Source organism: Trichechus manatus, unplaced genomic scaffold, assembly GCF_000243295.1.
Source record: "Trichechus manatus latirostris isolate Lorelei unplaced genomic scaffold, TriManLat1.0 scaffold00083, whole genome shotgun sequence".
Taxonomy (NCBI): domain Eukaryota; kingdom Metazoa; phylum Chordata; class Mammalia; order Sirenia; family Trichechidae; genus Trichechus; species Trichechus manatus.
The window spans coordinates 8519161-8532876 of NW_004444019.1; the positions used below are offsets into that span (position 1 = coordinate 8519161).

The following is a 13716-nucleotide window of genomic DNA, read 5'->3' on the forward strand; positions in this document are numbered from 1 at the left end:
TTCCTTATTCATTATCCAGCTTTCACATGCATATGAGGCAATTGAAAATATCATGGTTTGGGTCAGGTGTACCTTAGTCCTCAAAGTGATATCTTCCTTTGCTTTTGAGCACCTTAAAGAGATTTTTGCAGCAGATTTGCCCAATTCAATACATCGTTTGATTTCTTGACTGCTGCTTCCATGGGTGTTGATTTTGGATCCAAGTAAAATGAAATCCTTGGAAACTTCAATCTTTTCTCTGTTTGTCATAATGTTGCTTACTGGTTCAATTGTGAGGATTTTTGTTTTCTTTATGTTTCTTTATGTTGAGATGTAATCCATACTGAAGGCTATAGTCTTTAATCTTCATAAGTTAGTGCTTCAAGTCCTCTTCACTTTCAGCAAGCAAGTGCAAAAAACAGGCAAAGTTAAAAAAATGGCTCCAGGAATTGATGGAATACCAATTGAGATGTTTCAACAAATGGATGCAACACTGGAAGCATTCACTGGTCTGTACCAAGAAATTTGGAAGACAGCTACCTGGCCAACCGACTGGTAAAGATCCATATTTGTGCCCATTCTGAAGAAAGGTGATCCAACAAAATGCAGAAATTATCAAACAATATCATTAATATTACGTGCAAGTAAAATTTTGCTAAAGATCATTCAAAAGCGGTTGCAGCAGTATATCGACAGGGAACTGCCAGAAATTCAAGGTGGATTCAGAAGAGGACACGGAACAAGGGATATCATTGCTGATGTCAGATGGATCTTGGCTGAAAGCAGAGAATACCAGAAAGATGTTTGCCTGTGTTTTATTGACTATGCAAAAGCATTTGACAGTGTGTATCATAACAAATTATAAATAACATTGCAAAGAATGAGAATTCCAGAGCACTTAATTGTGCTCATTCGGAACCTGTACATAGACCAAGAGGCAGTCGTTCAAACAGATGCTGCATGGTTTACAATCAGGGGAGGTGTGCGTCAGGGCTGTATCCTTTCACATATTTGAGTCAATAGGAATAGTAATTTCAGTTCTTAATAAAAATAAATTGACTACTCAGATTTAAAAATATAAAAACATATGACCTATAAAAATGGAGATATGACCAGTCAATCATTTTTATGGCCATTTTTCCCCCTCTAGGGTCATGGTTACAGACAAAACAGCTGTTTCCAACATTGCTAAAATGTCAGTGTTACCTTGTGTGGCCACCCAATGTGTAGACATGCATGGGAGGCAGCTGAGGGTATCAGGTTGAGATTTTGAAAACAAGCACTTGGGCTCAATTTCTTAATTATTTCTCCTCTTCTCTCCATGTACATATGAGCAGCAACAGAGAGACATGATTAGCCACTTTCTGACTTCCTAATTTTTTCAGTAATTGTGACTATACTCAGGTGGAAAATGATTTTATCTTCTTGCAGCTACTGACTACTTTTTTTCATCTTGGATCATGTTCTTGAAACCAGCTAAAGACATCTAGACTGACATGCATTATTTATAGAAGTGCTAAGACAATATTTGAAATCCTTCATATATGGTCACCAGTGAGTGAATTAAGCTACATTCCTTTGTGGTGGGTAGACATTAAGGTTTTAACAAATCTGATTGGCCTTTGAGAAGATCTTCAGAAAAAGAGAACTGTTTCCTAAATAATCTTATAATTTGTATTTGATAATATAGTTTCTAAAAGGATTTCATATTGTATTAAATTTTACCTCTCTATATAACTCTGTAGGAAACCCTAGTGGCATAGTGGTTAAGAGCTACAGCTGCTAACCAAAAGGTCAGAAGTTCAAATCCACCAGCTGCTCCTTGGAAACCCTATGGGGCAGTTCTACTCTGTCATATAGTGTCATTATGAGTTGGAATCAACTTGACAGCAATGGGTATGACTCTGTGAGGTAGGCAAGAAAATATTATTCTCTCCGTTTATAACAATAAGAAAACTCTGGGCCCTCACTAGTCAGCGGCTTGGCTAAATCCATGCGGTCACGGTCTCACAACCACACACACAGCCGAGTAGGAAACAGTTTTGATCACAGGGAAGAGTAAAAGGATTTATGTCATTAGAGAAGCAACAAGTTTTCAGCATTATCGTGGGGAGCTGAAATACGGAAAGAAATTTGGTGGAAAATAACTGAAGGGGCTTTAGCTACATCTATAATAATTTCTTTAAAACATGAAAAAAATGACCAATTACTAGAATTTGACAACTTTGGATTGTGGATTCACTGAGGTTTGTCATATTTTCTGCACTTTTCAGCTTGCTTGAAAAATTTCATAATTCATTTTGATAAACAGGAAAACCATCTTATGGAATTAGCAAAGGTTAATATCACTAATTATTAATATTTCTTCACTTGTCTGGAGCTTCAGTATCTTCTCCTCTGCCTGAAATCCTTCGCAGAATGAGGCTTGGTGGTTTAAGAATGAAATCATTCATTCATTCATTCATTTTTTTTGGAACTTCCCTGAGTGTACTCTTTGTATGTCTGGGTTTGGCTGAGCCAAGAATTGTTGTTTGTCCGTTTATCATTAGTACAACCTATAGATCAACGTGAAACCCCAGTGTCCCACACTCGAGTTGATAGTGAAAACTCTAATGACCCCCAAATAAAACCAGCAGACCATTCTTTTTTTTTTCCCCCTGAGCTGTCCAGACCCTCCCCAGCTATTCAGATTTTGTACAGGCCTGTATGTAACTTGGCAGTATATAACCACCAGCCTGATTATCTCAAGTAGCCAGCAGTTTGCCTTGGAAATCGCATTTTCTTTGTGGGGGAAGTGTTGTCATTCTACAAACACTTTTAAAGAGATGGAATGTTATCGCTTAATTACAGTCAGTGGAAACTCTGAACCTTGATAGGTGCAGGTTGCCTGTGGGGTCAGTGTGGGCTGACTTCCCTCCTGATTTGGGTGGCACACGGAGAGATTCCTGAGGTCAGACAAGGGGACTGAAGCTTAGTTGTTTCCAGGGTATAGTTTTTTGTTGGTGGTGATCTTTTGAGGACACCACTGGATACAAACAATTTATTTCACACTTTCCCATCCTTGCTCGTTTTCATGCCCGTGGCTTTTATCACCTTGGGCTGGGTCAGTGATCTTGCTTCTGTGGGGTGGCAAAGCACTCTAAAGACCCCTGCTGTTCTTTGTATTGCAGGTAGCTGACAAATAACATTTTTCTTTTTGCAGGACATACTGGGGAGAGAGGAGTATGAAACATTTTGTGGATGGATAAGCAGAATGGCAGCATTAGAGGAGGAAACCTTTTTTATTTTTCTCCCTAACCATCACTCCATGGAGATCATTCAAAAGTGTCCCACTCTATCAGTAATGTAGTGGACTTTATACCAATTAGATTTATTTGTTTCATGGTCTCTAGGAAGAAATGCCTTTTAAAAATGATTTTTTTCTGCCTTAGAAAAGAAAGTGTTAAAAACCGATGTACTTCGTAACATAATTTAGAGAATCTGCTTGTATGAAATGGGTTAATTATACCCATTGAATGCATTCACTGTCACAGGCTCGTCCTCCAACTCCTGTTCCAAAATGACAAGTGAAACCAGGGACTGTGCAGTTTTGGAAAACAATCAGGTCACATATTGAGTATTTTGCTTATTCATACAACCGTAAACTGCCTATGCTTGAGTTCCCTCAATTACACAGCTCTGTATGCAGGCCAGAAGCAGACAAGCCCAGCTCAAGTGAGCACTTCCTTGGAATACACAGAGGAACAAGTTTGAAAAATGTCCAAAGTGGCAGATATGAAAAATTCTCATTCACGATCCAGAAGCTGCCTTTGCCACAATCCCTCACCTGTTAATGGCACTGCTTTTGAACTTCTGAACCAGGAATGTGGCAATATCTTAGACTGAGACATTAGGGGCTATAGATCTTTCAAGGTATGGTGCAGGTATATGCCACTGTGGGGATGAGGGGAGGGCCTGGCTGAGACGAGGGAAGGTCACGGATCACAGTACTCCTCACAGTACTCCTCAGCATCTCTAGAGGTTCACCAAGAACGAGCATGGGGCTACCGGCTTCTAACAAAACTGCTGGTACCTTTTTTAGAGGAAGTCATCTAACGGAGTCCTTGATCAGACCTTAAACCTGTGTATTGTTGTATCACTTAAAGCCTTCGGATTCCCGCAATGCTGATACACAGATTCTCTCCTCCACAACAGAATACAAAGGCACTGTTGTAGTCATAATAGAGGGGTATTTCATTTTCTCTACTAAGTGTGACAACTTTCCCACAACTGTTCTCCACTGAAATTTCATGCTCATAGGCATTTCAGCTTATCAAAATCATCCCCAGCGATATTACTCTTTTGGTTGCTAGTCTTTTTGTTTTTCCTATCTCCTTCAACCATTTTTCTTTCTCTTTTTTTCTCATAAATGCTAAGACTTTTTACTCCTCATTTGATGTCATTTGAACTTTAAAAGTTATTTAAGATGCTGATTGATATTGCTTCTTTCCTTTTCCCTCTCAGCCTAACTTCCGTCATAATTTTTTCTTATCGCTCTCTCATCTAAACCTTCTATGATTTAAACATCTCTGTGTTTCCATGTGTCCTTCTTACCTATTCTTACCTACTTTCCTTCTAGTCACTCTCTCTTGATCTCTGCCTGTCACCCAAGCCTTTGAAAATGTTTACCTACACCATGTTCCAGAACTTTCTTTGCTTGGCCCTTACTGATTCTGTACCTCATTAAGGAACCCTATGATCTATTTACCATTGAATGTCCTGCTTGATTTTTATAACCAGCATGAAAATGATTGATAATTTTATTTTCCTATCTGGCATCCCTCTCTCTGGGAGTCAGTATAAGACAGGAGTTAAAAGATCAAGGGCTGTTAGGGTCAGGTAGAAGTGGATTGAAACCTTGCTCTTGTCTGCTAGTGGTGTGACCTTGGGTAAGATATTTAACCTTTTGTTATGTGTAAAATGAGGATAATGCCTACCTCACTGGGTTGTTGTAAGAATTAAATGCAATAATATATGTGCCTGCCACAGTTACTATTTTCAAAGGGTAGCTATTGTCAGTTATTAATATGATTGTTATTATTACCTTATTTTATCATTCTCTGATATCTTTTAGAGGTTCATTATTTTTGTCTTTCTTTCCCCAGGATTTAGTAGAGGGCTTACTATTTCCAGGGCAAAAGTATGCTTCCCCTAATGCTTTGATTATCATTGACATATAATTTATGCTTCTATGTACTTTGCTCCCCTCCTTTCTATTTTTCTCTGTCCAAGTCTCAATAGAGAAACTTCATCTAAGAATGTTGGCCTAATTTTATGCATTGATGTGTACTCATCATCAGGAAGAAGTTGTTAGACTCAATTGTCGATGTAAAGGAAAACACTTTAAAGCATCTAGTTAAGGATGTGAACACTTTCGATTTCATGACTGTAGCTTTGTATATCGGCCAAGAGAATGAAAATGTCCTTGCCATTAGCATGAATCCTGTTTTCCCTGAGCTTATTCACCTTTGAGTCCTCACCTTGTAGAATCAACAGTTAACCTTAAGACTTGGCTTAAAAAAGTAACTCCATTTCTCAGAGGTTTATGCCAGAAAGTGAGAGTCCTCAGCATGACTGAAGAATGCCATTGTACCAGTGTCCAAGGTCGCCAATAAAAGATACGAACCAGCTGCTCTACTAGTGCATGAGTAAACACTTTACTCACAAGAGAAGAGACTGAGCAAGATCAGCGTCCATTGTGGGCACTAGTCTCCCATGGCAGTAAGTCCCTCATTGCAGCGTGTGCGGGGCAAATGTTCCTCACATCCCCTTTTTGTGCCACAGTCGAAAGAAACCCCGTTTCCTTCCTGCTGGGAACAAATATGGAAGTGGGGTTGACCAGATACTATATGATACCCACACATGAGCAGAACAGAGAAATTTACTGTGTGCCCGGAGCAGGGGGAAAGCTTTCCTGATAAGGAGTAGACACTGAGAGAGAGAGAGAGTGGAACTCAATTTCCAACCTCCTTATCAGGGAACATTCTGGGCCCAAGGCCTCTGCATAGGTGGTCAGGATGGAAGGCACCAAGGCAGTGGCAGACCATCCCCCAACAAATGCAAAGGAATCTTCAGAGTCTTCAGGCTCCCTTTTCTGTATTCCTTTCCTCTTTTGGTACCATCTTTTTCCATCCCTACTGCCTAGTACCACTCCTTTATTCTTCTTTTCCATACCAGTTTGCTCTCAGGAAATATTTAATGAATGATTCACATGGATATAGTCCAGTAAAATAACTCTTGGTCTTGTTTCTACTGTTTGTTTATTGTGTTATTTTGGGAAAAGTCTCCCAATTTTCCCATTTGTCAAGTGGAGAAGACACTAATACACAGCCTACTTAGTTGTTATGAGAATCAAATAAGATGAAATGTTTTGTAATCATGTTACCCTGCCATCCAAGGACATATAACTAAAAACACTTTTAGAATTATCCTGAGCTGCACATATATAGAGCATTAGTATTACATCTCCCAGGAACATTTGCATTTGAGCTGGTAATAAAACCTAAGACCAAATAAATAAAACTTTCTTTATGGAGTTTTAGGCATAAACCGGAAAGTAGATGAGATATTTTGAGAAAAAGAAACTCTTTCCCAGGAAACTTAAAATTCCACCTAATACATACTCATGCTGTCTGGCCCACGTTATCTAGGGTGGGCACATTGTAATCCCAAATATAAGAATTTGAAGTATCTGTGTTGAAATATAAACATAATGTAAATACTTAATAAGTCTTGTCCTGGCTTTGGGAATTACCTTTTGCAGTTTGAGAGTTTCCACCTTTTTTTGGGGGGAGGGGGGCTGGGAAGTATAGGCATTTCCTTGGTCACTAAAAATTTGTAGCAGAAACATTCTCAAAAAATAATCCATTATCAAATTTTAATTGTTTAACTTACATAATGAAATCCCAAGAGACATTGAAAAAAAAATTTCATATAGAGCAAATATTTAAGACAAACAAAAGGATCTGTTCTTAAAAGTAAAAGGAATTGATTTCCCAAATACTTTCCATCTAAAGAGCATTATTGATTTTTCTCTCAGAGGGTAGAACTTTTTACTTTGTAATCCTGCTCAGAATCCATCCATGAGCTCTCTCCTGCATAACTGGAGCTCACTACAGCTTTGCTTTCAATTAACAAGCTAAATTCTTAGGTTAATCTGAATTTGTCGGCCCTGTCTTCTCTGAGTTCAGACGCAGAAAGACCTCTCTGTTTGAGAACGTTTTCTAACTAAAACCAACAAGCAAGAAATTAGCTTTCCTCCCAAAATTTTTCTTATCTTAGTAATGATTTTATTGACTTCAGCAACCATTTGGGGTGGGGGAGGGGAGTGGCTACTATGTACCAAATTCTGTGGTATAAGATAAAAAAAAGATTCAAATTCCTTGTCCTCAAAGAGTCTGTCTGCGAAGGCAGATGTGTACATAAGCTATCATAGTCTGTGTAAATTTGCTCTACTGTGTTATGTCACAGTAATAGATGGAAACATATGAGAGAAAAACTCATTCTGATAACAGCATTTTTAACTATTACTGTACATTGAAAGGAAACCCTGCTGGTGTAGTGGTTAAGAGCTACAGCTGCTAACCAAAAGGTGGGCAGTTTGAATCCACCAGATGCTCCTTGGAAACCCTGTAGGGCAGTTGTGTTGAAATACGCATCATCTTAACCATTCCTATGTCTAAGTTTAAGCTTAGTTACCGATCTCTGCTTTTTCTAATGGACATTAGAACATTGATAACTTCTTAAAAATTTATCCAACTGACTTTCCAATAGCAAACTTTCTACCTGTTCTTATGACAAAACTATTTTTAGTATATTTTGAAGAGAGTTTATTAGTACAGCTTTCTTCACAGAGAAGGTCCCTGGGTGGCCCAAACAGCTTGCCCTCAGCTGCTTCCATAAAGATCACAGCCAAGAAAACCCTATTCAGGCATAATCTCCCCACCAGGTGTTTGGAGAATGTATGAAGATAGATGGGAGATACAAGGAATGATGGAGGAGACTTTCTTAGCTACACTGTAGGGTTACATCTAAAGACAAAGTGCTTTTTCTCTCTTCCTGCACCAAGCATAGTATATATCATAAGACATGCTAAGTGCAAGCTTTGTTGAATTTTTTTTCAATTTCAGTACGTTCAATAGAACATGGCAGAGTGATCACCCAGGATTCTCTAGGGAACACACATAAGCATGATAAAAAAATTACTGTAAAATTTATTTTAGACTGAGAGTTTTTAAGTCTGCTTGTAAACTAAGGTAGTAGAGGAGATGAGAGCTGACTTTGGGCTCAAACTGCCTGTGTTAAATATTACTTCTGCCACTTTCCAGTGGAATGACCTTGGGGAAGTTAACAATTTCTGGCCTTCAGTTTCATTAACTTTGAATCAGAAATAATAATGGTACCTACCTCATGGTGTTGTTTTAGGGATTAAATGAGTTAAATCCATATAAAACCTGTGGTATGACTGGCACACAGTAAGCACTATATAAATGTTTGCTATTATTATCTGATTGATTCTTCTGCTGTATTTGAGAGACTGTATTATTAATTGTTCTGCTATATTTGGGAGGCCTAATTATTATGACTCTCACTTTTAACTAGGATGAATATGTATGAAGTTAAAATTACCCACCGCATTGGTACTATTTGATTTAATTGATCTTGCAATGAACACACATTTATCGAATGCCTGCTACGTGCAGACCCCTGCTCTACCTGTTGATGCTACCACATATGATGTCTAAAATTTATCCTTGGTCCATTATATATTTGCAGAAGGATCAATACATATGGAATCTGTCTTAGTTTGCTAGGGCTGCCATAACAAAAATACCACAAAGTGGGTGGCTTTAAAGAACAGAAATGTATTGTCTCACAGTTCTGGAGGCTAGAAATCTGCATTCAGGATGTTGGCAGAGCTGTGCTTTCTCTGTGTCTGGGGGAAGATCTTTCCTTGTCTCCTTCAGTTTCTGGTAGCCCTAGGCATTTCTTGGCGTTCCTTGGCTTTAGATGGATCCTTACATGCTGTCTTCCTCCTGTGTATGTGTGACTGTTTCCCTGTATGTCCTTCTCTTTTATAAGATGCCACTCAGAAACAATTAGGATTAGGACCCGCTTTACTCCGGCATGACTTTGTTAATTTACCTGATAAAATCTCCAAAGAAAAACCCTATTTCCCCAAACAAGGTCACATTCACCAGTACAGGGGCTAGGACTTCAACATATCTTTTGGGGGGACATAATTCAATCCATAACAGAATCTCATGTCTCCTTCTGAGTTTCAAGAATGAGTTCTTAATTTCCATCCTTTTGACTAGAAACTTTGTGCAACAACTCCCAACTCAACAATTGCTTTCCTCTTTAGCTCATCTAACTGACTTAGAATACTTTACACAGCACTGGCTGATGGAAAAAGAACACGAAAAATATATAATGCCATGAGAATTCTTTTCTGACATTAGTTCTGTTTTTATTTCAGCGAGGTAACAGCATCGTTTGTCTTTCCAGTCATAGTCAGCTCTATTACTCGTGAGGCCTATTATTTACTCAAGAGTTATACCAACTGCTTCCAAGCATCCATCACTACATTCTTGTGTCCTCTACATTTAGTGGCACAATGTAAGTGTTTCATATTAGATGAGATCTTCAGTTGCAAGCCATCCATAAGAAACACCTGTCATAAATGTTAAACAACATTAAATTTTTCCATATACCTAAGGTGTTACCTGTATCAATGAGTGCAGCTACTGATGCTTCCTTAAAATTTTTCTTTACTTTTCAAAGCTTTTATTCCTTTTTTTTCTTTTTGGTTTTAATAATCTTTGCATAAAGGTGTTGTTTGATTTCCTCAGTAGTATTCTTTTTATGCCTTCTCTTCTAAGGTAAAATGTAAAGAACTTTTGCCTCTATAACTTTCTATATCTTAGATTTCTGGGTTGGGATGAATTATGCAATCTCTTTTATGAGATAGCTTAATGTATCTTGGCTTGAACTACTTGATTTAAAATTGTTCTTTGCCTTGTATTTTCTTAACACCCTTTCCCCAAAATGAAATCCCTAAAAAACTTGGAAAACTCTTCTCTTTTTTATCTACCCAAAAGTTATCATAGTTCTTAGTGAAATACTTCATGTCACATAAAAAAATACCAGTATTTCAATGTTTAATTAACTTTGTAGTTTTATAACAGATATCTTTTTCTGCCTTGAAAGTTTATATGTAGCCCATTTTCACACAACTCATTCAAAAGAATGAAGCAATAGAAAAAATGTTTTTCCCATATTTTCTAAGTTAATAACACCTGAGGACATACATTTCTATACTATATTGATCAATGCCTTGTGAGAAGTGATGAAAATAAACTGAAGCTACAACTTCTACCCTCGAATCGTTTTATAGGTATAATTCCTTTTAATAAAGAATATGCTGATGGTTGACCTTCTGGTAAAATGTTACATGTTCCTACTTAGGGCCTCTCCTTAGATTCATGCAGTATTTAACCTAGAAATGTCAGGAATCTGATAATAAGTTAACATTCATGTAATTCTCTATAAATTAGAAAAATTGACTAAACAGATTCTCCTTTTTTCCTTACAGTAAGATTTCAAGAGTTCTCAGATACATCATTTAAATTTATGTTCTTTTGGTAAATGTTTACATATTTGTTTTGATTTATTTCTAATATAGGGTCCTCCTGGAATACAAGGAGTACAACAGACTTTTGGTGGATATTACAACAAGGTATAGTTTTCTTTTTTCATATCTTATATATACAGAGATTTTATGAAGTAATATTTTTGGAAAAAAAGTAAAGTCATTAATTCCTAACTGCTCAGGCTTTGATACATGATCACATAGACTTCTTTTCATATTGAAAACCATGTTTCAAAAAATGTATTTTGCTCAGAATCTTTTTACAAAATCGAGGTTTTATTTTTATGAATCAAAAAAAAGTTTAGTTCAAAGTTTGTTACTGCAAAAAATTATGTTCCACAGTTGATAGTGTCATATATCTACTTTCTCTGAAGATAGAAAGAGATTATTTGCTACCTTGAAGCTCTGGGTAGCACAACAGCTGGTATATATCTTATCAAATCAATAGGTGCTGGACCAAAATCTCAAGCAAGTGTTTACATACCATAGGTCAAGAATGGGAGTCCCCCACCTTTCTGGCGGAGGCACTTTTAACTTCCTCCAAGGTTTTATAATCACAACTAGGGTAGGTGGACATAGAAATATCTGAGTGGCAAAAGCAAGACAGTTTTGCTCCCGCCTCTATAAGGAGCACAACAGAGTGAGAAGAATGGGTGTTGGCAGCCCAGTAAGACTTGGAGATCTAAATGAGATCATTGGTTGGTTTGTCATCCATAACAAATATTTAGGGTCTGATCCTTTATGCAAGGCTCTCTGCTCTGTGTAGGGCACGATGTCCACTGAGTCCTTTATATACATGATAGCTTATTATTGGATACTTTGCCGATGAGTAATTGCTCCACTACACAGAAATAAAATTGGAAACATTCTTCTTTATGTTGTTCCTGTAAGTTCTTGCTTTCCCTTCTGATAAATAAATTTTTCTGACTATTGTTGGTCCTCTCTGCTTAGAAATTCCAAAGAGGCACTATGTGCCATCACAGGGCTTGAAGATATCAGGTGCTCAAAAAATATATGTTTGTTAAATGACAAGCTAATTAATTCATAAGTCCCAATTCAACAACATAAGGAGCTAGGTAGTTTGTGGTTGATAAATCCAAATCATAAGCATGAGAAATTTTTTGAAGTTGAAGCTGACGAAAATTAGAACAATTCTATGACGGTCAAAGTATGACCTTGAGTATATCTCACCTGAATTTAGAGGCCATCTCAAGAATAGATTTGACATGTTGAACACTAATAACCAAAGACCAGATGAGTTGTGGAATGACATCAAGGACATCATACATGAAGAATGCAAGAGGTCATTACAAAGACAGGGAAGAAAGAAAAGACCAAAATAGGCATCAGAATAGACTCTTAAACATGTTCTTGAACATCCAGTAGCTAAAAGCAAAAGGAAGAAGTGAGGAAGTAAAAGACCTGAACAGAAGATTTCAAAGGGCAGCTCAAGAGGACAAAGTAAAGTATTATAATGACACACGCAAAGAGCTTGAGATAGAAAACCAAAAGAGAAGAACACGCTCAGCATTTCTCAAGCTGAAAGAACTGAAGAAAAAATTCAAGCTTCAAGTTGTAATATTGAAGAATGCTACAGGGAAAATATTAAACGATGCAGGAAGCATCAAAAGAAGATGGAAGGAATACACAGTCATTATACCAAAAAGAACTGGTCAACATTCAACCATTTCAGGAGGTAGCATATGATCAGGAACCAATAGTACTGAAGTAGGAAGTCCAAGCTGCACCAAAGGCATTGACCAAAAACAAGGCTTCAGGAATTGACGGAATACCAATTGAGATGTTTCATCAAACGGATGCAGTGCTGGAAGTGCTCACTCGTCTATGCCAAGAAATCTGGAAGACAGCTACCTGGCCAACTGACTGGAAGAGATCCATATTTACGCCTTTTCCCAAGAAACATGATCCTACCGAATGCAGAAATTATCAGACAATATCACTAAAATCACAAGCAAGTAAAATTTTGCTAATGATCATTCAAAAGCATCTGCAGCAGTACATGGACAGGGAAGTGCCAGAAATTCAAGCCAGATTCAGAAGAGGTTGTGGAACCAGGGATATCATTGCTGATGTCAGATGGATCTTGGCTGAAAGCAGAGAATACCAGAAAGATGTCTTCCTGTGTTTTATTGACTATGCAGAGGCATTTGACTTGTGGATCATAACAAATTATGGATAACATTGCAAAGAATGAGAATTCTGAAACACTTAATTGTACTCATGAGGAACCTGTAAATAGATCAAGAGGCAGTCATTCAAACAGAACAAGGGGATACTGTGTGGTTTAAAGTCAGGAAAGACGTGCGTCAGGGTTGTATACTTTCACCATACCTATTCAATCTGTATGCTGAGCAAATAATCTGAGAAGCTGGACATCAGGACGGGGCATCAGGGTTGGAGGAAGACTCGTTAACAACCTATGATCCACAGATGACACAACCTTGCTTGCTGAAAGTGAAGAAGACTTGAAGCACTTAGTGATGAAGATCAAAGACCAGAGCCTTCAGTATGGATTACACCTCAATATAAAGAAAACAAAAATTCTCACAACTGAACCAATAAGCAACATCATGATAAATGGAGAAAATATTGAAGTTGTCAAGGGTTTCATTTTATTTGGATCCACAGTCAACACTCATGGAAGCAGTGGTCAAGAAATCAAAAGACACATTGCATTGGGCAAATCTGCTGCAAAAGACCTCTTTAAAGTATTAAAAAGCAAACATGTCACCTTGAAGACAAAGGTGTGCCTGACCCAAGCCATAATATTTTCAATTGCCTCATATGCGTGCAAAAGCTGGATGATGAATAAGGAAGACTGAACAAGAATTGACACCTTTGAGTTGTGGTGTTGGCAAAGAATATTGAATATACCATGGAATGCCAAAAGAATGAACTAATCTGTCTTGGAAGAAGTACAACCAGAATGCTCCTTAGAAGCAAGGGTGGAGAGACTATGTCTCACATACTTTGGACACGTTATCAGGAGGGATAAAGTAGAAGGTCAGAGAAGGAGAGGAAGACCC

General features: G+C 37.7%; 1 protein-coding gene across 1 annotated transcript in view; it reads left to right on the forward strand.

Moving 5' to 3' along the window:
• COL19A1 (collagen type XIX alpha 1 chain) overlaps positions 1-13716 on the forward strand; it is a 369652-nt gene that overhangs the window by 260214 nt on the left and 95722 nt on the right. The window contains exon 16 of the mRNA XM_004381357.2: positions 10703-10756. Within this exon, the coding sequence (XP_004381414.1) occupies positions 10703-10756 (54 nt within the window). The remainder of the gene's footprint in view (positions 1-10702; positions 10757-13716) is intronic.